The 22,815-nt window shown below is 63.3% G+C and overlaps 2 protein-coding genes across 8 annotated transcripts in view; one reads left to right on the top strand and one right to left on the bottom strand.

Moving 5' to 3' along the window:
* SAMD11 (sterile alpha motif domain containing 11) overlaps positions 1 to 9,547 on the top strand; it is a 20,646-nt gene extending 11,099 nt beyond the window's left edge. For 2 of the 6 annotated variants that reach the window (XM_047724450.1, XM_047724452.1), the window contains 10 exons: positions 487 to 611; positions 3,691 to 3,780; positions 3,960 to 4,094; positions 5,996 to 6,158; positions 7,233 to 7,348; positions 7,602 to 7,654; positions 7,738 to 8,009; positions 8,459 to 8,583; positions 8,925 to 9,035; positions 9,156 to 9,547. In XM_047724450.1, coding sequence (XP_047580406.1) covers positions 487 to 611; positions 3,691 to 3,780; positions 3,960 to 4,094; positions 5,996 to 6,158; positions 7,233 to 7,348; positions 7,602 to 7,654; positions 7,738 to 8,009; positions 8,459 to 8,583; positions 8,925 to 9,035; positions 9,156 to 9,430 — 1,465 coding nt within the window. In that variant the 3' untranslated portion in view covers positions 9,431 to 9,547. Of the gene's footprint in view, positions 1 to 486; positions 612 to 3,690; positions 3,781 to 3,959; positions 4,095 to 5,995; positions 6,159 to 7,232; positions 7,349 to 7,575; positions 7,655 to 7,737; positions 8,235 to 8,458; positions 8,584 to 8,924 lie in introns of all 6 variants that reach the window. The other 4 variants (XM_047724446.1, XM_047724449.1, XM_047724451.1 and 1 more) reach the window with 3 other exon arrangements.
* On the bottom strand, positions 9,491 to 22,815 carry NOC2L (NOC2 like nucleolar associated transcriptional repressor). 2 transcript variants are annotated; one of them, XM_047724453.1, is made up of 19 exons: positions 22,639 to 22,815; positions 22,353 to 22,511; positions 20,816 to 20,990; positions 20,609 to 20,731; positions 19,817 to 19,937; positions 19,641 to 19,731; positions 18,647 to 18,725; positions 18,431 to 18,541; positions 17,925 to 18,038; positions 17,010 to 17,198; positions 16,610 to 16,749; positions 15,568 to 15,679; positions 13,850 to 13,963; positions 13,414 to 13,515; positions 12,327 to 12,470; positions 12,098 to 12,211; positions 10,963 to 11,098; positions 10,498 to 10,605; positions 9,491 to 10,188 (listed from the first exon to the last, which is right to left on the bottom strand). In XM_047724453.1, exons 1-19 carry the CDS (start codon positions 22,662 to 22,664, stop codon positions 10,082 to 10,084), a joined length of 2,265 nt encoding a protein of 754 aa, XP_047580409.1. In that variant the 5' UTR covers positions 22,665 to 22,815; the 3' UTR covers positions 9,491 to 10,081. The 2 variants fall into 2 exon arrangements, with proteins under 2 accessions (XP_047580409.1, XP_047580410.1); XM_047724454.1 differs by having other exon boundaries at positions 10,498 to 10,587.

The following is a 22,815-nucleotide window of genomic DNA, read 5'->3' as shown; positions in this document are numbered from 1 at the left end:
GGCCTTCCTTGAAAGAGCGCGTGCGACTTCCTTAATGAAGCGGCTGGCCTGGGAGGAAATGCCAGAGGCACGTGTGACAGTGGTGTCCTCTCCCGTCACGGCTCCTCATGAGCGGACACCCCCTCGTCGGGTGACTGCCGCGGTCACTGTTGGGCGAGCGTGGCAAGACTGAGCTGGGCTGCTGGCCCCGGCACACACCCTCCCTGGGAGCTGCGGTGGGGCCTGAGCGGCGAGCCCCGTGCCGGGCAGACACCTGGCAGGTCCTGGTCCTGGGTGAGACCTGCCTCGGTCGCACCCACTAGATGTTTCCCTCAGGACTTGTAGTGGGGACGCCCACGTGTGTGCTGCCGCAGACCACACAGGAGTGCACACTTCCAGGCTGTCCTCTGGCCCTGCGCAGGCAGGTGCCCGAGCTCAGTCAGGCACGTGTCGGGCTCAGGGCTGGGCCTTCTGGGGTCTCACCTTCCCTGTCTCGCTCCACCGCAGCCAGGACAGCGACCTGCCCGCCCTCCTATCCAGCGTCCATCGCAGCCGCCACCTCGTTATGCCCGAGCACCAGAGCCGCTGTGAATTCCGAAGAGCTGGTGTGGAGCTAGGCCTGGGGGCCACAGGTGAGGAGCGAGGGGCAGAGGCCACGGCTGCCTGGGCCGCTGCGGCTGAACCCAAGGACAGCCTACCCTGCCGTCCTCCCGGCGTCTCTGCTCAGCAGCTCCGGATGCCACCGCCCCCAGCAGCCTTGGCTGGCGGCCAGGGAGGCCGGCTGTCCCCTGGGGCTCCACGGGATGGTAATTGTGTTAATCCAGGCCAGCCAGGCAGACAGGAGGCCAAGGCAGTGGTCCCACCGTGGCTACTTCTGGGGTGGGCTTGAAGGGGTCAAGGCCACTGCCACCCCTTTCCCGCAGGAGCAGAAGCAGGGAGGACAGTCAGGGACACGCGGGCCTCCCACAGGCTCAGAAATGCACCTCCTGAATGGCTCAGTTGAGAGCAGGGACATGCTCTGTGTGCATGAGAGCGCCCACCGGCCCCACAGAGCACAGGCTCCTAGAGGAAAGGGGACCATGGCCCAAGAGATGGGGGGCTGCCACCTGGACCTCTGCAGGGGTGGGGCAGGAGAGTGCTGGCCCAGGAGCTCCCATGGTCATCTCAGAGGGTCATCTCGGAAGGACAGCTCCTGGAGGCAGCAGGAGCTCAGGTCGAGAGGGTAGCTGGGGGACCCAGGCCCTCCCCAGAGCAGCGGGCCGGAGGAGACTTGGCTGTGTGGCTTTGCTGCAGAGAATGGGGCATGGCTGCGCTTGGACTGTCAGACCAGTAGGCAGGGGTCCCTTGCAGCCCTACGGCCCCAGGGCAGGAAAGTCTCCAGCAGTGGCTCTCAGAAAAGCTGGGCAGGAGATGGTCATCCCCATTGGTTCCCCCAGGCACACCTGTGACTGGGAAGGCCTTTGTGGGGTGGGTGTGAGGGGCTGCTTCTGGAGCCTCGCTGGAGGCCTTGGAGGCAGCGAGCAGGCAGCTGATAAAATCTAATTGCCGCATCGATCGGCTGGGGCCGCGGGAGCCCCACAGTGACTGAGACATTCTGAGCCAGCAGGCCCTCCCCCTGCTGCCCGCACACAGGGAGACCTCACAGTACACGGGCACAAGTGTGCAGGCGTGCTAGCAGGCACGTGTGCCCTGCTCCCTGCCAGGGCTGTGTGCTCAGGGCCATGGTGTGGCCCAGGCACCTAGGGCACATTCTGTGTCTGGGTGTCCCCCTCTCCTTTATGCTGCAGTGCAGGGCGGGCGCACAGGCATGTCAGGGGTCACCGGTGCTCTGCGTGAACTGTCACATGTGTGTACTGTGTCTCCTTGGGGCTGTCGTCCCCCACTGGCTTCCACTTGCTCCTGTCGGCCCTCGGGTGGGGACATTTGCCTGCCGTCACCTCCTCTTGCTTCCCCAGGAGCCACCTGTCAGTCCCTATTCCCATAGGAATGGACCCTGGACAGGAAGGGCCATGCAGGACTGTGAGGGGCTCCCTAAGCTGGCGTCTTAGGACTGTGTATCTATGTCTGTGAGTGAGCGTGGCCCTTATCAAGGACTAGGGAAGCCCCAGATTACCCTGGCAGGACCTCACTGCAGCCACGGAGCTGGGTCTCACTGGGGGTCCTCCTTCTACCTTCTCTCCCAGACAGAGAGGGGCCCACCCCGCACCGTCCACCATCTACCCCTGCCCCGCAGCAAGGCAAGGGGGAGTTTCCACTGTGGAAGGTGGGAATGGGACTCCGGGAAGTGAGAGTGCTGGATCGGGTGTGTGCAGGAAGGGGCCTAGGCAGCAGGTGTGGACCCAGCCCGAGTCCCCCTCCAGACCCCCCCCACCAGTGGGATGCTGTGGCTCTCCTACCAGCTGGGCCCCAATGCCCCCAAGCTGTTGGGGGCCAGCTTTGGTTTCCTCAAGGGGCCCTTATGCCGGGTGTGTGGCTCCCTGTCCTGCCAGGTCACTGAGGTAGGAGCCCTTCCGCCAAGCAGTAAGGCCCTCGTCCCTCTCGGGGCAAGGCCTGGGCTTGGGCTGCCGAGGTGGCCGAGATCGATAAGTTATTAGCACCATTCTGTCAGCTGTAAAGTAGGGATTGATTGGCCTCTCGCTGCTGCCGCACTTCCCTGGCCTGATAAAAATGACAGATTAAGGGAATAAGAGAAAGGAATTAGGCTCTGGGAATTAGGCTCTGGGAAGCCTGCCTTGCTGAGGTGTCACAGCAGGCCTGGTTCACGGAGTGGGTACCCCTCACCCCACCTACCCAGGCAGCCTCCTCAGGTGGGAGAGGGTGCGAGACCACGGGCGCAAGCCCGGAGGCCAGCACTGTGGTGGGCCCCAGAGACCGGGACATCTGCAGGGCTGTTCATCAGACACCCCATCCCAGGCCTTGAGCTCAGGAAGGAGGGATCGGGGGCTGGGCTGGAGAAGGGCTGATTTGGGGAGACAGATGAACATAATTTGGAGGGAGGACGTGGGAGAGCTGCCCCTCCCCCACTGCTCCGGCCAGGCTGTACACAAGATGAGACTGTTCTTGTGCTGTGCTCTCAAGTGCTCAGAGCCCGGCAGGCAGGCAGGCAGGTGTGTGACAGGCAAGGCCAGAGTGCTGGCTCAGGCCTTTCGAGGGCGGGGAGGCGTGTGACCTAGGTGGAGGTGCCCAGGAGTGGGTGTGGCAGGTGTGCTGATCTTGGGGGCCTGCCTAGCAACCTCCCTGAGTGGACAGAGGCTGGGGTCCTCACCCTGGGAGGGAGGGTGACTTCCAGGCTAAACCAAAGCCTTCGGCTCCTCTTTGGCAGAATGATCAGGAGGACCTGAGAATTTGCACAGGAGACCAGTCTGGCTGGGCAGGGGCAACAGGGCGCCTGTGGACTCCTGAGTTGCCACCTGACACTACTGCCACAGATACCGATGTACCCCAAAATCCAGAATCAGAACCGTCCCTTGACCTATCCAAACCCTGGCAACATGACCTTTGGCTGAAGGCCTGGGACCCTGGACTGGAAAAGGCTTTGAGTTGCCCGGGATCCAAGGGCATCTGGGCCATGATGGGTTAGATTCTGGGCTGAGCTGGGGCTGGTTGGGACTGAGACCTGGACTGGGTCCCTCTTGGCCCCTGGACCTCCCAGCCTCCACCCCCTCCAAGCCTGGAGATGCATGAGGGGACTCACTCTATCCTCCCCAACAGGTGACCTGTCAGGCAAGAGGCTAGGCCGCTCCCCCCACAGCAGCGGCGACTGCCCATTGGAGAAGAAGGCGCGGAGCAAGTCACCCCAAGGTGGGAGCTCAACTTGGAGGCGGGGGGGGGGGGGGGGGGGGACAGGCTACAGAGGAGAGAGGGGTAACTTAGACCCCGTGCAGGGCAGAATCGGCCCAGCAGCAGGTTCTAAGAGGGGAGGTCTTGCCTTTTGTGTAGCAGCACCTGAAGGAGAACCCCTCACCTTCTCCCCAACACAGAGACTCTGTTGCTGCCAGAACCAGGGCCCAGCATGGCCCCTGAGGACCACTACCGCAGGCTTATGTCTGCCCTGAGTGGAGCCGGCACCCTTGAGGACCCCCAGCGCCTCTACCACCTGGGCCTCCCCAGCCACGGTATGTGCCCCCACCCTATAGCACCATCCCTTACCTGTCTACCCGTGCGTGCTGGGCTCCTGCTATCCCTGGAGGCCTCTGCTCAGCCTGGCAAGAGGCCCTGGGGTCTGTGGCTGCTGACACCGAGACTGGGTCTGGATGCGGATCTGTAGGCCCCTCAGCCCCCATTAGCCCCTTGTGGGTGAGCACTGAGGGGAGACTCTCCTCCTCCCTCTGCCCAGCACCCACTTGTTTGAGTAGATCTGAGGGACCCCCCACCTGCATATCCCTACAGTCCACCCCCGCCATCTCCCACAGACTCTCCAGCAGGGCCAGCCCTCCCTTGTGACATGCCAGCACAGTCATCCACATCCACAGATGAGGAAACTGAGTCTGGGATGAGCCCCAGTGAGAGTGGAAGGTGGGGACTGAGCCAGGCCCACCCACCTCTCTCCAGTACTTGCAGCTTCTCGTTGTCCCCGGTCCATATGCTGCGGCCTCTCCTACTGCCGCTGCCATCAGCGTAGTGTGTGAGATTGTGCTGGACACCTCACCTGGGGACAGCCTGGGTCTCTGTGCAGAAGGTGCCAGGAAGAGGGAGGCTGTCAGGCTAGGACATCCAGAAGGCGGGATGGGGAGCAGCTAGGATGTGGCCAGCAGGACCTAGCTGGCTGGTGCTCAGGAGAGCCAGCGGGGGGGGGGGGGGGTCCCTGCCCCACCTAGCTCCCCACCCTGTGCTCCCTCTGTCCTTCCTGCCTCTCACCCACCCACCATCTGACACCCTGACCAGCTGCACCCTAGCCTGCAGACCCCTGCCCACGGTGCTGCCCCCAACTTGGCTTTTCCGGCTGGAGGTGGGTGAGGAGTGCTGGGAAAGGGGGCAGGATTTCTTCTCTTTACACAAGGCACTGTCCCCCAGGGCAGTCAGGCACCGAGAGCCTGAATAATTCACCAAATGTTAATAATTTAAAAATCTTCCTTTTTAATTGCTTTCCCTGCCCTGCCTGGGGCCCGCTCGGCTGGCCTGCGCGGGGGAGGGGGCGCCGGCCACCGGGGAGCAGCGCCGGGAGCCGGGCTGTCAATCAGGCCCTGCGCCGCCGCCCCCGCCCGCGGAGCCGACTGTAAATAACCGAGGCCGCCGGGCGGGCGCGGGGGCGAGGGGCCCCGCTGGGATCGATGCAGGCGGCCGCGCCGGCTGGGCTCTGCGGGCTGGCACCCGGCCCGGGCAGGACCCACCTCCGCTTTTCGGGTAATTAATTTATAAACAGGCGGCGGCGGTGTCGGCGGAGCCTGAACAGATGGGGGGCGGCGGGGGGGACTCGGAGGCCCGGCCTTGAGCTGCACGGGGGACCCGGATGGGGAGCAGAGTGCTAGGCGCCTTGAGCGTGCACTGCGTGTGACCCAGAAGGGGGTCGCGGGGCACTGTCAGTACAAGGTTGGAAACCCATTCCCCCGGGGGCAAGCCTGCGCCCCCAGTCTTGGGTCTCTGCACAACCCCGCCCCTCAAGGCTCCTGCAGCCTTGCTCTCCATAACCTCTGAACTCCTGTCAGTATCAGCATTCAGGCACCACAGAACCCCTGTCTTCGGAGCCTTTCCCTCCCTCCCACTGCATTCTGGTTACGGAAATCCCCAAATCCCTTTCAAACCTTACCTGCCCCACGCCCAGTACAGGCGGGTGCCTCCCATCCCCCATTCCTGACACCATACAAAGCTAGTTGCACTGTAAGGATTTGGGTCTCCCAGTCCTGTGGCCTTCAGTTCATCTTTCTGTTCCCATGACCAACCAGCAAGGTCACTGTAAGGCTGTGCTCTCACTGGCTTCTGGTCTCCTTGGTGTCCTTCACTGGACAGGATTGGGTTGTCAGAGACCAGGGGTAGCCTGGCCTCGGGGTCACCACTGACCCCCCTCCCCCACTCCCAGATCTCCTCAGAGTCCGGCAGGAGGTGGCAGCAGCAGCTGTGAGGAGCCCCAGTGGCCTGGAAGTCCACCTGCCCTCATCCACGGCAGGTCAGCGTCGAAAGCAGGGCCTGGCTCAGCACCGAGAGGGCACCGTGCCAGCAGGCACCCCATCCTTCTCAGAGAGGTACTGAGGTGCCCACATCACAGAGGCCCCCATCTTCTCTTTGCTAGTTTCTTGGACACAAAACTGGGCGGGCCTTTCAGAAACCTCGTACGTGGTTTCTGCAGGTCACATCCACGGCCTGCCCCTCCTTCCCTTGTCACCTGCCTTCAGTCGTGCATTCTCTTCTCCCCCATCGCAGCCACACGCTGCCATGGTGCTAGAGTGCGCCAGGTATGGGGCTGGCACTAGGTTCCTGGTCTGCAGAAAGGTCCTGACACCCACTGAGCTGGTCAGAGGTCCAGAACACTCCTGGAGTAGAATGTGTGGGGGTGACCGCCCCTCTGGGCAGGGTGTTAAGGGTGACTGGCCTTTCTGTTGAGCAACCGTGGGACTCACGGAATCCAGGTGCCCCAGAGACAGCTGAGGGCTTTGCTCCCCCAACAGGTAGGTGAGAGGCTGGCGACAGACTGGGGGAGTTCCTGGAGAGCGCGGTGAGGAGGGGGACAGAAGAGGGGAGCAGGGCGAGGTCTGGAAACCCTTAAGTCGGAGAGCTGGGACAGGGAACACACACACACACACCCCAACCGCGGGCGCCCCGCTGGTCCACCTGCAGAAGCCAAGGGGTGAGCGAGTTACGGGGCGTAATGGGCCGGGCAGCTCTCCCGGTCTCCCGCCGGGCGCCAGGGTGCGCCCCCGCCCCCGCCCGCCCCCCCGGAGCGCTATTTGCAGCTAATTACGCCCCCCAACCCCCAGCCGCACAGGGTCCACCGCAGGCGCGGAGGCGGGGACCCGGCGCGCCCCGCGCGGTAATTACCGCTGCAGTCGCCGCCGCCCGCCGGGTCCGCGCCTCCGCGCCGCCGCGGAGATTAATTGGCGCCGCCAGCCGGGGGCGGGGGCGGCGCACGACCCGGAGTCGTCACGAGCAGCCGCATCGACCGCCCGCGGGGCCGGCAATTAGTAGAGGCGGCGGCGGCGGCGGCGGCGGGAGGGGAGGGGGAGGGGCGGGGGCGCGGGGCAGTTCCGGGAACGGAGGGGGCTCGCGGGGACCTGGCCGGGGCCTGCGGCGCGCACTGCTTACCGCCCTGTCGTCCACAGGGAGCTGTCGCAGCCGCCCCCCTTGCTGTCGCCCCAGAATGCCCCGCACATCACCCTGGGCCCCCACCTCAGGCCCCCCTTTCTGGGGGTGCCCTCGGCCCTTTGCCAGACCCCAGGTGAGGAGTGGGCGGGGTGTGCGAGCTCTTTGTGTCCTAAGGGGCCGGTGAGTGAACCTGCCACGAGGCCGTCGGAGTGGGTGCCTCCGGCTTCGCCGGTGACCAGCCCCGTGTCGCCGAGCGCGCACCCATCCCCGCCCTGCTGAAGCTAAGGGCGGACCAGGTGGGCTTGGGCGGCCCTAGACCACTCGGCCACCTGGCCTCGTGGTCTGTCCCCCTCCCACCAGGTTACGGGTTCCTGCCCCCTGCCCAGGCGGAGATGCTCGCCCGGCAGCAGGAGCTCCTGCGGAAGCAGAGCCTGGCCCGGTAAGTGCGGTGGCGACCGGTGAGGCGAAGGCGGAACCGCCGAGCCGCATGACCCACACGACTGTCCGCTTCCCCTGGTCCAGGCTGGAGATGTCCGCAGAGCTGCTGCGTCAGAAGGAGCTGGAGAGCGCGCACCGGCCGCAGCTGCTGGCCCCCGAAGCCGCCCTGCGCCCGTCCGAGGGCGCGGAGGAGCTGCAGCGGCGCGGGGCCATGCTGGTGCTGAGACACAGCTCCGCGCCGCTGCTGGCCCTGCCCCCGCAGGGGCCCCCGGGCCCCGGCCCGCCCACCCCTCCCGGGGAGCCTGTCCGCCGCGCCTCTCAGAAGGGGGGCCCCAGCCCGGCTTCAGTCCACTCCAGTGAGTCCAAGGAGACCACCGGGGCTGGGCTCTGGGCACAAGATGGCTCTGAGGACGAGCGCCCCAAGGATTCAGAAGGAGAGGACCCTGAGATGGTGGCTGCTGGGGGCCAAGCCTCAACTGGAGGGGCCAGCCCTGAGGGGAAGGGGCTTCTCTCAGGGTCCATGCTGCCCCCTCCCCTGCCCCTGGGCTTACCCTATGCCGTCAGCCCCTACTTCCACACAGGTGGGCATCCCCCCTCCAGGCCTTGGATCCCTCCATGGGGTGGAAGAAAGTCAGTCCCCACCAGCACCTGGGTCTTAGGGAGGGTGTCCATGGGGAGGGGGAAAATAAACCCCTGTTAGTCATCAGTCCAACATCTCTGAACAGTTTGGGCCAAGCTCAGTAGACCTGGGTGGGAGGAGAGGAGAGACTGGCCATCGCCCTAGTAATACCACCCCCCAACCCAGGCACCATGGGGGGACTCTTCATGGATGGGGACGAGGCCACAGCCCCCGAGGACCTCAGCAAGTGGACAGTGGACGATGTCTGCAGCTTTGTGGGGGGCCTGGCTGGCTGTGGAGAATATGCACCGGTGAGGGCGGGAGTGGACACCCACCTTCTCAGTCCTCATTCCCCACGCCCCTTCCCACCCCAAAGCTCCCCTCCTCAAAAACCACATGTGGGGAGGGGAAAGGGTGCTGCTGCATGGCTTCCCCACCCCCTTGTCAGTGCTTCTGCCTCCCAACATAGGCATATGCCCAACACGAAGATGTTCCTTTCGTTTACAAGTTTCCCCAGCAAACTACACCAACAGCTTCTCTCCGGAAAGCCATGAGGCAACCCCAGGCACTTGGCCCTTGGTGGACTGGAGGGACCCAACAGGGTGGGCAGGAACTGGTCCCAGCACTCAGGCCCTGACACCCCCCACCTCAGGTATTCAGAGAACAGGGGATCGACGGGGAGACCCTGCCCCTGCTGACCGAGGAGCACCTCCTGACCACCATGGGGCTGAAGCTAGGGCCTGCTCTCAAGATCCGGGCCCAGGTGAGTGCCTGTGGGGGAGGGGGAGCCGTAGTCTCCAGACAGAGGCCTGGGAGCACTGAGGCTCTTTGTGGCTGCAAGCCACCATCCAGAAGTCCCCCACCCAGGCCCGTCTCTCCACAGGTGGCCAAGCGCCTAGGCCGAGTCTTCTACATGGCCAGCTTCCCTGTGGCTTTGCCGCTGCAGCCACCAACGCTGCGGGCCCCCGAGCGGGAGCTCACCTCTGGGGAACAGCCCCTGTCCCCCACGATGGTCCCCTCCCCCTATGTGGGGGGGCATCCCCCTGCTGGCCGGGCCTCTCCCAAGCAAGAGAACGGAACCGTGGCTCCGTTCCCAGGGCCTGCAGAGCCCACCCAGCCTCTGTGCTGAACTGGTGGGTGAGCGACCCTGCTCCCTAACCCTCCAGCGCCAGCAGCTCTGATGCAAAAGACCCACCCCACAGCTTCCTTTCTTTTTGATTTGGATGCAAAAACACAAAGAACTTTTTTAAAGGAAAATGTGAGTTAAGAGGAAAAGAGTTTCCAAAACTTTCTGGGGGTGGCCATAGAGCCTGGTGCAGACAGCCTGGGGACCCACACCTGAGCCCAAGCACAGGGACTCCATATCCTGGGTACCAGCACACAGACCAAAGAATGACGAAGGACACAGAGGTGGCCCATCATGCCACCCTGGCAGGGGCCGTGCCCACCAGCTCTGTCTGGAACTGGGACGGCTCCTGGCAGTCCGTTCAGCAGCCTGCCATTGGGGCAGAGTGCCGCCCCAGATCGGCTCCTCTCCCGGTCTTGATGCCTCTGACCCAACACTGGGGGGCCGCAGTGGTAGACACGGGCTCCACAGCCACCACTGCAGGGGTCTGCACAGGGCTCGGTACTTTCTGGTCTTCCATGTTGGAAAGATAAAGCCCTGTGCGCCATCGACTGCCCTTCCCCCCACCCCAGCGTGGGTCCTGACCGCCAGGCTCAGGGCCAGCCAAGAAGCTATGTGCCCGACTGCCCGCCGAGTTGGGAGCTGTGCGTCACAGTCCCTGCAGGTCCCCTGGCCGGCAGCCCTCAGTCCTCCTCGGAGAGCTGGAGGTCTTGCAACTCGTCCTCCGGCCCCTGAGCCAGCCGCCGCAGCTCCCGGAGGCCCAGGCCCGCCTGTGTGTCGGGGCCTCCATCTGCAGGGAGAGACCAAGGCTACATGAATTCCACTTTACCAGGGAGAAGCCAGCCTCGGAGATTCCTCATCACTAATTAACCACAGCCCTAATTAATTTATTGGTGCCACTGTTACTGGCTGCCAGAACCAGCGGGAACGGAGCAGCTGGCCTGGGATCCCCAAGGAGGGGTGTGGGCCCAGCTTAGAGCTATCCTCCCCGCTGACTGCCCTGCCTACCCACCCCGCCACACCCATGACACCCTTGGGCTCCCGGACAGGCAGGCTCAAAAGGCCACAGCACCACCCCTCACGCCCAGGAACGGCGTACCTTTTGAATTGCCGGCTGCTTCTCGGCTGCCGCAGCTGCCCTCCTCCTCCTCCTCCTCCTCCTCCTCTTCCTCGACCCTCTGCCAAGCTCCTGGGGACCCAGGCATCCCTGGGGACCAAGAAGAAAAGCCCATGGGAGTGGGCCCGCCAGCAGGTGCTCACTGGGGGCAGTTAGTGGAGGAGGCTGGGCCAGGCTCACAGCCCCACACCCACCCACCTTTCACTCAGGCCCCTTTTGGGCAGGTAGAGAGGATTCCCAAGTGCCCAGAGTGAGAGCGAGGGAACAAGGTCTGGGAACACGTGTTCCAATGCCAGGAAGCCCTCACCTCAAAGCAGAGCGGTAGAAGGGCCCCAGCGGACATGAGCGGTAAGGTGGGAGCCGGCACCCTCTTCTGGTTCCATGAGGCGGCTAAGAAAGCCTTCCAGGCCCACCGTCCCCTTCCCCACAAGGAGCTCAGGCCCCTACCTGTCTCTGAGAAGTCCATGGCACTGTCTTCCCCATCACTGTCCAGGTCAAAGAGATCCTTAAATTCCACTCGGTCTTCATTTTTCCTGTCTCCCACCTTCCGCCGCTTTATCTCTGGCAAGTTCAGATCTTCCAGCTGGCAGGACCCAAAGCCAGAGCAGGAGGCCAGGGTCGTCAGGAGGCTCTGAGAGCCCACCCCAGCCCAGTCCCCAACCTGCCCTGCTTCAGCCCCAGGAACCCCCTCCACCTCAAGGCCTAGCCCTAGCCACGGCTAGGCCACACCAGGCCACATCATGCGTCACATGGCAAGATTCCTGACCACGGTTCCTGTCTCCCCACCCCTCGCATTTCCAAAGGCTTTATCCGATCCCAGTGTCCCGTTCCCTCCCCCGTTCCCCTTTAAGCTTTGCCTCCCGACCGGTCCCCCACGCAAAGACTCTGTCTGGCCACTTTTTCTAACCAACTCTTGGTCCACATCACCGGACAGGACTCCTGGACAGCCATCCTGCCAGGCAGGAGAGGAGGCCCCAACCACACGCTGGCCACAAAGTGCCATCAAAGGTTCAGTCACACCCACGGGCTGGAGGCCCAGCTGCAGCCCCTCACCTTTCTGCCTCCAAATCTTCAACCATCCATCTCAGAAATGACAGCAGACCCACAGGGACAGCGCAGGGACAGACAGTCACAGGCATGCCACTCAGCATGAAGCTGTCCCCTCCAGTCACACCATCCCACACCCACTGGCCAGGCCCAGACTCAGAGGCATAGCCCCTCCTGTGGCTCCCTGCCTCCACTGCTGGTGCCAAGGTCAGTCCAGCCACTCACTCCCCCAAAATCCCCAGCCGGTTTGGCCTCCAGTGACCTCCTCCTGCAGGTCATGAGAGAAGAAGTCCCCCCACCGCTACCCAGCTCTGCAGGACATCTGCCCCCTCAGAGCTACCAGAGAACAGGCCGCAGCTGGAACACAGGCCCCCACCCATCCTGCCGACATCGTCCCTGGGACTGTCCCCTCCCACAAGCCCCCTTCCCCACTCTGGTGTCACAGCCACGGAGCTGGATCCCGGTGTCAGAGTAACCCAGTGGGCCATACCCACATCCCCTCCTCCACCCCAGCAAACGTGCCCTGCAGACACACCCGCTCTTTGCCACTGATCTCCAGCTGGATCTCTCGCTCCCTCAGCTTCCGCCACTGGCTGTAGTACTTGGTGAGCGGGGTCCCTTCCTCTCGGGTCTGCTTCTCCCAGGCATCCTGCGGGGAGAGGTCCGGGATCAGTCCCACCCTGGGCAACCCTCCAAAGCCCAGCCTGGCCCTGACCGGTGCCCTCAGAGGTGCTGCCCGCCCCCCTCCCGAACTCCCCACTGACCACTGCGTGCCCGTCAGCCACGGCGAAGGGGGCCCCCTGGCGGCGGCTGCAGATGTACTCTGCGTTCTCCTGCACCTTCTCCAGCAGCTGGCGCAGCTGCCGGCAGTAGTTGGCCACCTTACACTCCCGGAGGAAGGACTTCAGCTGCGGAAGAAGAGGGGCTCAGTCAAGGTCCAGATACAGACCTGCTCTGCACCTCACAATCCGTCTGGGCCACACATGACCACAGGGAGGTGACGGGAGAGCGGGGAACGTGGGTTCAGGTGTCGCACAGCTCTGGCCATGGGGAGCCCTAGTGAACACACCTGGGGAGAGGACCCAAGTCCACACACCAGATTTGGGGTGGGGGGCGCTGCACGATCTCTGGTGCCCTGGGCCTGTGGGGGCTGGAGAGCAGACGGCCCATCCCACAGGCCAGGCAAAGGCACGGCAGCAGCAGTGGGGCAGCACGGGGCTACCCTCCAGGTCAGAGAACACCCCCAGCCTGCGTCTGTAAATAAAGTCGCACCGGTGCGCATCCAACCTACTCACTCACGCGTTTCTGTAGGTTCTTGGTACAACGACAGGAAAACCTGAGCAGCTGTGAGAAAGCCCATGACTGTGAAGTCTAGAACACTTACCATCAGATTCTACCAGCAGAGTCTGCAAAGCCCCGTTCCACACTGGGACCCCTGGGACCTGGAGCCCAGAAATAAAGGCTCGCAGACACAGCCAGCCCTGTGTCTGGATGCGTCTCTGGCCAGTGCGGCTCTGGGGAGAGCAGCCCAGCCCAACTCACTGAACAGGCCTCTGGCTGTGCGGGTTGCTTCTGCCCACCAGCGCCAGACAGGGACAGGCAGTGCCACCTGGCCCTTTCCATGAGAGGCACCTGCCTCCATGAGATGGAAAACATCTGGCCTGAAAGCAGGTGGACCTTCGACAGAGGCTAGGCTTGGCTCCTGGCCCTGTGTGGCTGTGACAAGGATGCCTCCCTCTGGTCACTCCGTGAATGGGGAGCTGAGCCCATCAAGCAGCTCTGTCTGCTACACGGGGGCAGGTCATCGAGGGGTCTGGGAAGGAAAGGTGGACCCAGACGGTGGGTACACACCTGCAGGATGGCGGGCAGCGCCAGCTCAGGGAACGCGATGCTGTGGGCCTGGCCGTGCAGGTACTCCAGGATGAGGTCATACAGCTGCTCCACCAGGCCGTCCTGGGGCAGCAGGGAAGAAAGGAGAAGGTTGGGGCTGGGGAGACAGGAGCTCCGCACTCTTCCAGAGCAGTCCGATGGGTCCACTCAGTCTGCAGGATGGAAACTGGAGGACGGGACCCCACAGCCTCCCAGAAGCCACGCTCACACTCAGTGTGGCTGAGGCCAAGGAACACCATTCCCCTCCCATCCCGAGAGACCCAGGAAGGTCCACACGAACTCCACACTCATCTGACCCCTGCCACCCTACACACTGACCTCAGTGCCCTATGCCATCCAGCTGGGACCCCCCACCCAAGGCATCTCCCCACGCCCCTCCACAGGAGGCCAGCCTCACCCGATATGCCTTCTCCTGCAGGTTGACTTTGGACAGCTTCAGGATCACGGTGAAGTTGATGGGCTTGGAGCTCATGCGCCCCGGCCTCCTGTTAAAGTCCACCTGCCGGAAAACCTGTCCCAAGGCCGCATCAGCCCGGCCTGCTCTGCCTCATGCCCCACTGTGTCACACTCCACCCATATCCTGGGTTACAGACCCACTGTGGAACCAGGGACAGGCAGCCACGTGCAGTGCCAGCCCTGCAGGCCCCCACGCCCCTGCCATACAGCACTCTGGCCTCTGAGGCCATCACTTTATCCCCGACTGGGGCTCTGGCGGAAGGGAACGGGACCGGGAGCACACACATGCTACTGACTCCTTCCTGAATCTAGGCCAAGAAGCTGTAAGATCAACACCTACAGACCAAAGAACCTGCACACAGCCACGGCCAGCGCAACGTTCTCCCCGTGACCGCATCCCCGAGGCCTTGGGCCAACCCCGGGGCTGCATCCCCAGGAGCATCTCCGATGAAGGCCTGGGGAGCCACCACTCCTTCATCCTCCACAGAGACCACCGGCTGCGTCCATCGCTCTCTGCGTCTTGGAGAAGCCCACCCTGGGTCCAAACGCTGAAGGCTGCAGGGGGCCCTGGGGCAGCAGAGTGGGAGCCATGCCTGCCCCCTGCACAGCCTGTGCACAGAGGTGATCCAGGATGTTGTCCTGAAGGACATGGGTGGTCAACACAGAAGACGCCACAGAGCCGGGGATGATGGTTCCCAGCCGAGCTCAATGCAACCCCAGGTGAAAAGCACCCACAGCTGTGGCAGTAACAGTGTCTCCCGAGGGGGACACCAGCATTCTCGAAACTGGCTCAGCCTGAGGTGGTGTGGGGACGGGGAAGGGGGCTGCTCTCAATACCCCTTCCCACCCACCCGGGAAGGGCAGGGCAGAAACTGCCTCCTGACGTGTTTTCTCTGGAAAGGAGAGGCCTGGGTGTGAAGGACGTGCCCTGCAGAGCGGCATGCTGAGGCAGGGGTCAGTCCGTACAAGAGCTGTGAGAGGAAGAAATCAGAGTAGGACCCTCGGGGTCTCCCTTCTCTCTTCTACTTGGCAAGGAGACACAGAACACAGCCCTGGGGCCACCGCACACCACACTCAGACACTAACCTGGCCCATCTCGCGGTGGGGGGCACTCAGGCCTCTCTAACGGGGAGACGTGAAGTCCTAAGCATACAGTGGGTCCAGGCCTAGCTCCTAGTGGGCTTCTAGGCTTTAGTCAGACCACCTTTCGGTACCTGAGCGACACGCGCGTGCAGGCATGAAGGACACACACGTGTGCACACACAGATGTGCGCGTACACACAAACGCACACAGGAGCGTGCAGAAGAAATGCAGCTTTGGAATCAGACGGAGGCTTCTGGCCCAGCTCGCCTGCTCACTGGACTAGACCGGACAGACCCAAGCGTGTCCTAAAACCAGCACCGTCAGGCCAGCCCTGCAGAGCAGCAGTCCGTGTCCTCACGGCCACTGCCGCCTACCAGCACAGGACACAAGCTCCACACAGGGCAATGCCCTCCCAGAACCTGCTCTACAAATGAGAAAACCAGCTGGAAGCACCGCATCTCGGAAGAGACAGTCCAGAGACAGCGGGAGGTGCCTCCAAAGACAGCCCAGAGGCACCAGACACCCCCCCCCCCGCGCCCCCGCGCCCCAGTCCCCGGTGGCGGGCACCCTCTCACCTCCAGTATGAAGGGCAGCACTGGGATGAAGGTGCCGGTGCTCTCCGAGAGCCCCGTCAGAGCACGCACACAGTGCATGCGCAGGGGGTAGAAGCGGGCGGTGGGGACCAGCCTGGAGCATGGGAAAGCAGGGGTGAGCAGAGGCCTGAGCCTCAGAGACTCCCCAAACCAGCCTCCCCCTTCTGGCCTGGCTGCCCATGACCCATTCCACCCACGGGGTTCTAGCCTCACTTCTGTCAGGGTGGGTGGGCACACCTGCCCCTCTGACTCCTCCAGACAGAACACGGCAGAGTGAAAGGCCCCGACTGACATCCTGGTCTCAAGGACCTGCCTCCTCACTCGATTGTCGGGGTAAGAGAACACCCCAAATGGCTTCTGACTTAGTGTCTTTTTTCTTTTTTCAGATGTTATTTATGTATTTGACAGACAGAGATCACAGCAGGCGGAGAGGCAGGCAGAGAGAGAGGAGGAAGCAGGCTCCCGGCCAAGCAGAGAGCCCGATGCGCGGCTCGATCCCAGGACCCTGAGACCACGACCTGAGCCGAAGGCAAAGGCTTCACCCACTGAGCCCCGTAGGCGCCCCCAGACTTGGTTTCATTTCAATGCAGGACTGCCCACGCTTGGACGCCTCCCCCTTCGGGAGCTCAGGGGCGACCCTCCTGGCCAACGACAGCAGCCACCTGGCCTCCCACAGCTCCTCCAGGACCCGCCCTGGATACGACCACAACTCGAGAGTCACAGCCACGCAGCCCAGCCCTGCCCAAAAAACAAATTCCCCCCAAGGGTACTTACCCTTTTCTGCCAGCATCGCCTAGAGTGCACCAGCCGGGGACACTGGGCCACAGACCACACCACTCCCGCCCCCCACTTCCTCAGGCACTGCCCAGGAACAGACCCGCGGGCCAGGGATGGCCCAGACCCTCCCAGGGCAGCAGCTCCTCCTGGCCGTCCAGGCTGCCTCCCCTTGTAGCGAGCCGATCCCCACAGCGGCCCCCGGAAAGCGGCCTCCCTCCGACCTTGGGGCGACCACAGCAGAACTCACTTTATGCAGCCGATCACCGCCTGCGCCAGGGGGTAGACCAAGGGCCGGAGGGCCTCCCGCGGGCAGAGGGTGCTGAGTGCGCGGCACCACAGGCACAGGCAGTGCACAAACTGCCAGTTGTACACAGACTGGTACGTCTCCTGCACACAGAGCGAGGGCCGTCTCCGGCTCAGCGCGGGGCTCCCGGCAAGGCCCTGCTCTTCCTCACCCGCCAGGTGCACAGGATCTCAGCCCCCCGCCCCCCGCCGCTGCCCATGCCCGAAGCCCCCACCAGCAAAGGCCCTGACCCCAGACACATGCTGGGCTGTCTCTCCGGAGAGACTGAGGCTTCCAGGAGCCCTCAGGCCCTCAGCTGGGTCAGGCTGGGGCCATCCCTCGCCCCGCAGGCACACCCACACACCTTCTTGCGCGTGGTCATGGCACTGCGCAGGTGGATGGCCAGCTGGCGGATGTAGAGGAAGGCGTGCTGGTAGGCGACGCCAGAGTCCAGGGCGAGTAGCTCGGTGAGGGTCCGCTGCATGAAGCTGATGAGCGGAAGGGTGCTGGGAGAGGTGAACTTGCAGTTCCTCACGTACGTGATATACATTTGCTGCCCGGAAAGACCCCAGTTGGAACCACCTGAGCTCCCAGGGCCCTAGGTACCCACCACCCAGCTCCAAGCCACCGCCAGGCACCTGGGCCTTTCTCTCAGAGCTGCTGCCTTGGCAGGAGCCACAGTCTGGCCATGTCTGCTGCAGACCCTTCCCCCTACACACTGCCTGCCCCTTGGGCCCCCTACTGCTGCTCAGCCTCCGCACCGTACAGCCACCCATCTCAAACAAGGTCTGCAGTGCCGAGGAGGGACCCTACAGGTAGGGGACAGTGCCAAGGGGAGAGGCAGCATGAGCAACTGAGAAGACACAAGGACACCATGGAGGGACTGGGAAGCAGGGAGGCGGAAGAGCCCCACTATGTGCCAGGCCTACACAGGGCTTTCTAGAGGGACTCCACACGGGACAGGCCATCCAAGCTTGAGGCCAAGCAGCACGGTCCCTGCCCTCTCCACACCCAACGTCCTCATCCACTGAGGGAGAGAGGTGTGCGGAGTAGCCGATGTGGAGCCCCGGGCGTTCAAGCACTCCCATCCCTGCCACAGTCCCCAACTTCTCAGGGAGGGAACTATGACGACGCTGTGGGTGAGCCCAGAGCCGCAGCGCCAACAGAGGGCACCAACCACAAAGGCAGCTCCCCGGCCCTCAGGCCAGCACTTCCAACCTAGACCCTGATGGACACGGACTCGGGGGCACTAGAGGCAGAAGCCCTGGGCCCGCACTACCTTGAGAACAGGACTCAGGAAGACATCCTTCTTATGCCGGCAGACCCTGACGAGGACCAGGAAGGCCAGGACGCGCAACGTCTCCTCACCTGTGCTCCACAGGACCACCATCCTCTGCAGAAGGCAAGATGTCGCTGCCGGCCCCAGCCTCCCCAAGCCCAGCCGAAGAGCCCCGTGGCCACGGCTGGGAGACAGCCCTTCCTAAAGCATCTCAGAGGAGAACCACTCAGAACTCAACTCGGGGCTAACAAAAACGTAAAACTGACCCCGTGAAGGCAGTACCACGTAGCACGTGGGAAAACGAGTACATCTTGCTTCGCTTCTCATCAGAAACGTCAGAAAGCCCCCACCTTAAGGGACTGGTTTCTGGGCAGCCCCAGGAGCAAAGAGCTGGCAGAGACAGAACCCAAGCAGGGGTCTGGTGGGGACAGGCACACGAGAGGGGCACGCTGGAAGGGCAGCGACGCGCACCCCCACCACCCTGGCACGGGGAACGGCCGGCTGACCTTGAGCAGCAGGCGGCACTGCTTGGGGAAGGTCAAGTAGTAGGACACGGAGTTGCTGATATGCTGTAGCACGGCCGCTGCCACTGTCGCCTCGGCCACGCAGGCCACCAGCTGGGGAAGCAGGAGAGCGCCGTGAGGCCCCAAGCGCACGCTGGCCCACCAGACACGGCCAGGCCCCGTGGAGCACAGCAGGCCCTCTCCCCTCTGGAACCACACCTGTATAACTGAGCTCAGGTAAACCTTGATGTCCAGCCGGAGCTTGCCCCACAGTGGGCTGCCAGACGGGTACAGCACCCTACAGAGACCAAACCCACAGCCACGTGAGTGAACCCCCACAATGCACTTTCTCCCCAAGCCCACCACCCTTCCTGGTGACTGCTCTCCCCATGCAGCGGCCCCCTTCATGCAAGAGTCCGTACCTGGCCAACGCCAGCCCCACCCCTACCTGTCTGTCAGCTTCCCTGCCCCCTTCCCACAGGGCCGCCTCCACAAAACGGCACCATCCTGATCCCGAGTCTCACCTTCGCAACTTCCACCAGACCCAGATACTCCTGTCTCCAGGTCCGCCACCGCCCCAAGTCTCCCTTTCAGAAGGTAACGCAGGACCCTTCCCTGGAGCCTTCTTTCTGGCGTCTGGGGATAGTCTGACCCTTCAGGCCCTCACTACCTCCTAGTCACGTGGCTGCACGGCCCTCCCACGCAAATGTGCCTCCCCTTTTGCCAAAGGTCTGCTGCTCTTCTCTCTCATCTGAAGACTTTTCACAGCCTCCTCTGCTCGGTCTTCCTCTAATATGGAACTTAAGGTTCTGAAACTCAGCTGTGAAAAGGCACCTACCTATATGGGCACACACACCTCCCCAGACCAAACAGCAAAGGAGTGGAGAAGATACTCATTCAAAGAAAGAAAGAAAGATCAAAAAAGAGAGAATCCCGACCTAGAAAACTAGTGGCGCAAAGCCAAGCACACACTCTGGGCCCCCTAAAAAATTCTGGGTAGAGGATGTACCTTCTTGGGAAGAAAAAAGAAAGGAGGACAAAGCCACCCAAGTGGCCCTGCCTCTCCCAGGAACACTGCAACGGGCCTGGCTCTATGTTCATTCAACAACCCTCTGTCCTGGTTGGGTCTAGAGGACCCCTAGATTACAAGGCCTCTGCGTTCCCCAATGCAGGGGCCTGACCACACCTCCCTACCTCCCCTCTTCCCTTTTACCTGCTACTGTCCTTTGGGACTTTTCCAAACAGCAACTTCTGGAGACAGCCAAAGAGATCACGAATGCAGAAGGTGACCAGGGCATTGAACACTACAATCAGGGGACCACAGATGCCATTCACAGGACAGAAGACGGAACAGAGGGCCTGTACCCCGCGTCCCCTCGCCCAGCTCACCAGCACTGTCCGTGACCTGGAATTTGCTGGCCTCGGCACCTTCCGGGTCTCCTTGGGTGGTGGCCACAGCAGCTCGGAACGCCTGCACGACTTCGTGGAACAGCTTTGGAGTAAGGTGATGCTAAAGGGGTTAAGAGGACCCAAAATGTTGGGGAGGGGGGAGTCAGCTGCGTCAGACAGAGCATGAGGCAACAAGAGCTCCAGAAACCTGCTCTGAAAGAGAAAGGTGCCCCCTTGCCCACACTCTGAGACGCGGAGCAGCAGCGGAAGCCCTGTTATGGAGACACGTGCAGGGAACAGAGAGGAGTCCAAAATGTTCCTGGAAGGGAAGGGAGCCTGGCTCAGGGTCAGAGAGGAGAGGCTGAGGGTCGGAGACCTGGGTGGCAACCTATGACAGGTGGTATCCCAAACTCTCCCTTCTGTCCTTTCCTTTTCCCACAGAAACCAACGCAAAAGCCTTGAAGAAGGGCGCCGGCTCCAGGGACCGACCAAGGCACAGCATGTCCTGCCCACGATGGATGCCAGGCACCGGGGAGCACCTGAGAGGGAAGCTGAGGGGAAGGAGGCAGAAGAGCCCCTAGAATCTCTACCGAAGGACAGAGTGCAATCCTGGAGCCCCTCAGCATAAAGAAATGTGCTAAGCAGGACTCCGCGCCACGGCTCAGAGAAGGCCTCCTCCCACCCTCCTCCGGCCGACGGCACAGATCCAAGCCACTGCAACGAGGCCAGGGCAGACTCCTCTTAAAGCAGGTGGCGGTGGTGTCCAACTGCCCACCCCAGGCCGTGCCTCACCTTTGCCGCCTGCTTCCATCCCTCAACCATGGCGAGGGTCACAGGAGCAGAATCCCTCTTCTTCCCCTTCAGTCCTCGGGGGGTCCCACCCTCATCCACATCTTCCTCCTCCACGCTGGCTTCCTGTACCAGACAGAGGGTCAGGCTAGAGCAGGGGGCGGGCCCGAAGTGTGCCCCTGCCCCCACCCGTCTGGCCTAGGTCCTCACTTCCAGCGTGTCGGGCAGGGAGTGCAGCTGGCCCTCTTCGTCCTCCGCGCTGTCTGAGTCACTGAAGTCCAGCAGGCTCTGGTCGTTCTCCTGCAGGAACCTGTAGAACTCGGGGTCTTTGTCCTTCAGCCGAGAGAGCTGGTCCTTGTGCTCAGATGCTCGACCTTTACGCCGGCTAAGAAGGGGGGGTCATCAGGCACAACGGCCGGCTCGGCCCACAGGGGTGGGGGCACAGGCTTCCTGGCCTCCACGCTGTAAGCTTGCCAGCCTCCACAGCGACGCCGCAGGGCCTGAACCGCTCCCTCCACGAGGGCTGCAGGGCAGTTTCCAGGGTCGCGTTCTCAGCAGATCCCCCTCCCCTAAACTCTGGACGCACGCATGGACAGCCTCTCTGCGCATCGGACAGCCTCTCTGCGGCTGCAACCCCTGCATGTCCCACAGCCCCGATTCTCGATTCTCCCGAACTCGCTCCATCTCCCGCACCCACCGCACGACCTCTGCAGGCTCTCAAGGGAGAGACGCCGCGCTCTCCAGCCAGCCTGCGAAGTGCCATGAGCTCTCACCGGCAACACCCCTTCAAAGCCCTCAAGCTCCTCATAAACCAGCACCACCTGTCCACCTCCCGCCTGCCACAGCGGTCTCTCCCTACCTCTGCACCCACCGCCTCCGAGCTATTCTCAACACAGCAGCCCAAGGGACCCTGAGCCTTCTGTCTTGTGACACGACTCACGGCTCAAGCGCTGAGAGCAATTCCCGTCTTACCGCACGTCGCATAAGCGGCCTGCGAGGTCTGACTCCGCCATCATTTCTCCAGGGCCACCTCCCACTCTCCCTGTCACTCCTCCCTTGTAAGACTTGCCCCCACGCCGGCAGCTCCGCCGCTCCGAATCCCCGAAACCTGAAACACCACAGCATTCTCCCCCGTCTGCGTGGCCTCCTCCCTCGGGTCTCTGTCCCACGAGCAGCTCCTCAAAGGCCCTTCCGCACCAACAGCAACAGGAGCCCGCGCACCCCTCCCCATTCCTCTAACCCGTCTTCCGGCGCCGTTTGCCGCACTTCGTCTTCTGGCCCTAACCGCGCCTCTGCTTCACCGGGGCTGCCGAACCTCTTCCAGACCGGAAAGGGACCCTTTCATGACGCACCAGTGAACGCCCCAGATCCGGGCTGTCCGGGCCTGGGGGCTCCGTCGGTGAAGCGCCTGCCTCCGGCTCAGGCCACGGTCCCAGGGCCCTGGGATCGAGTCCCGCAGGGGCTCCCTGCTGAGCCGGGAGCCTGCTCGCCCTCCCTCTCCCCCTGCCCGGGCGCCTCTCCCGCGGTCTCTCTCGGGGCCAAGCACGTGGCTGACGGCTCTCTAAGAAGGCGAGGCATGAAAACACGAGGGAGTAAAAGGAGGCTCGTCACAGCAAACGCGGCAGGAACGGACGAGCCCAAGGTCTGGGGCGGGGTCGGAGGCCCCCGGCCCCCCCCCCGCGTGACGGGCCAGGACAGTGGAAAGGGTTTGGCCTCACGTACGTCCCGCGGGGGACGCTCCCCTCACCTGGACGAGGGGCTCCCGCCTGGCCCATCCCGTCTCCGGTCGGCTCCACGCACCGCCCGCGTCCCGGCTCCCGCGGCTCCTTCGGACTCGGACTCGGACTCAGACTCAGAATCGAAGCCCGAAGCCAAGAACTCGTCCACTGTCAGCTCCGCCAGGCGCCTGCGGGTTACGACCGCCGAGTCAGGCCTCCCCGCCGGCCCGGCCTGCCCAGCCTTGCGCGCCGGGGACACGGAGATGCTCCAGGAGGCACCGGAGGGCCCAATCGGGCCTCGGACCCCCGACTCACCGCCTGCCGGCCCGCGCCGCCGCCATCGCCGCCCGCCCGCAGCGTGCGCCCCACTTCCGGCCCCAGAATGCTGTCCGGCAGCCGCACTTCCTCCGGGCCGGCCCCGCCCTCGGCCCCGCCCCGCCGCGCCCCAGTGGCGGCTCTAAGTTTCTCTAACGGAGGCTCCGGTGGCATCCA

This window comes from Lutra lutra, chromosome 4 (genome assembly GCF_902655055.1).
Source record: "Lutra lutra chromosome 4, mLutLut1.2, whole genome shotgun sequence".
NCBI lineage: Eukaryota > Metazoa > Chordata > Mammalia > Carnivora > Mustelidae > Lutra > Lutra lutra.
The sequence above is the reverse complement of the archived record's forward strand: the minus strand, read 5'-3'. Positions and strand labels throughout refer to the sequence as shown.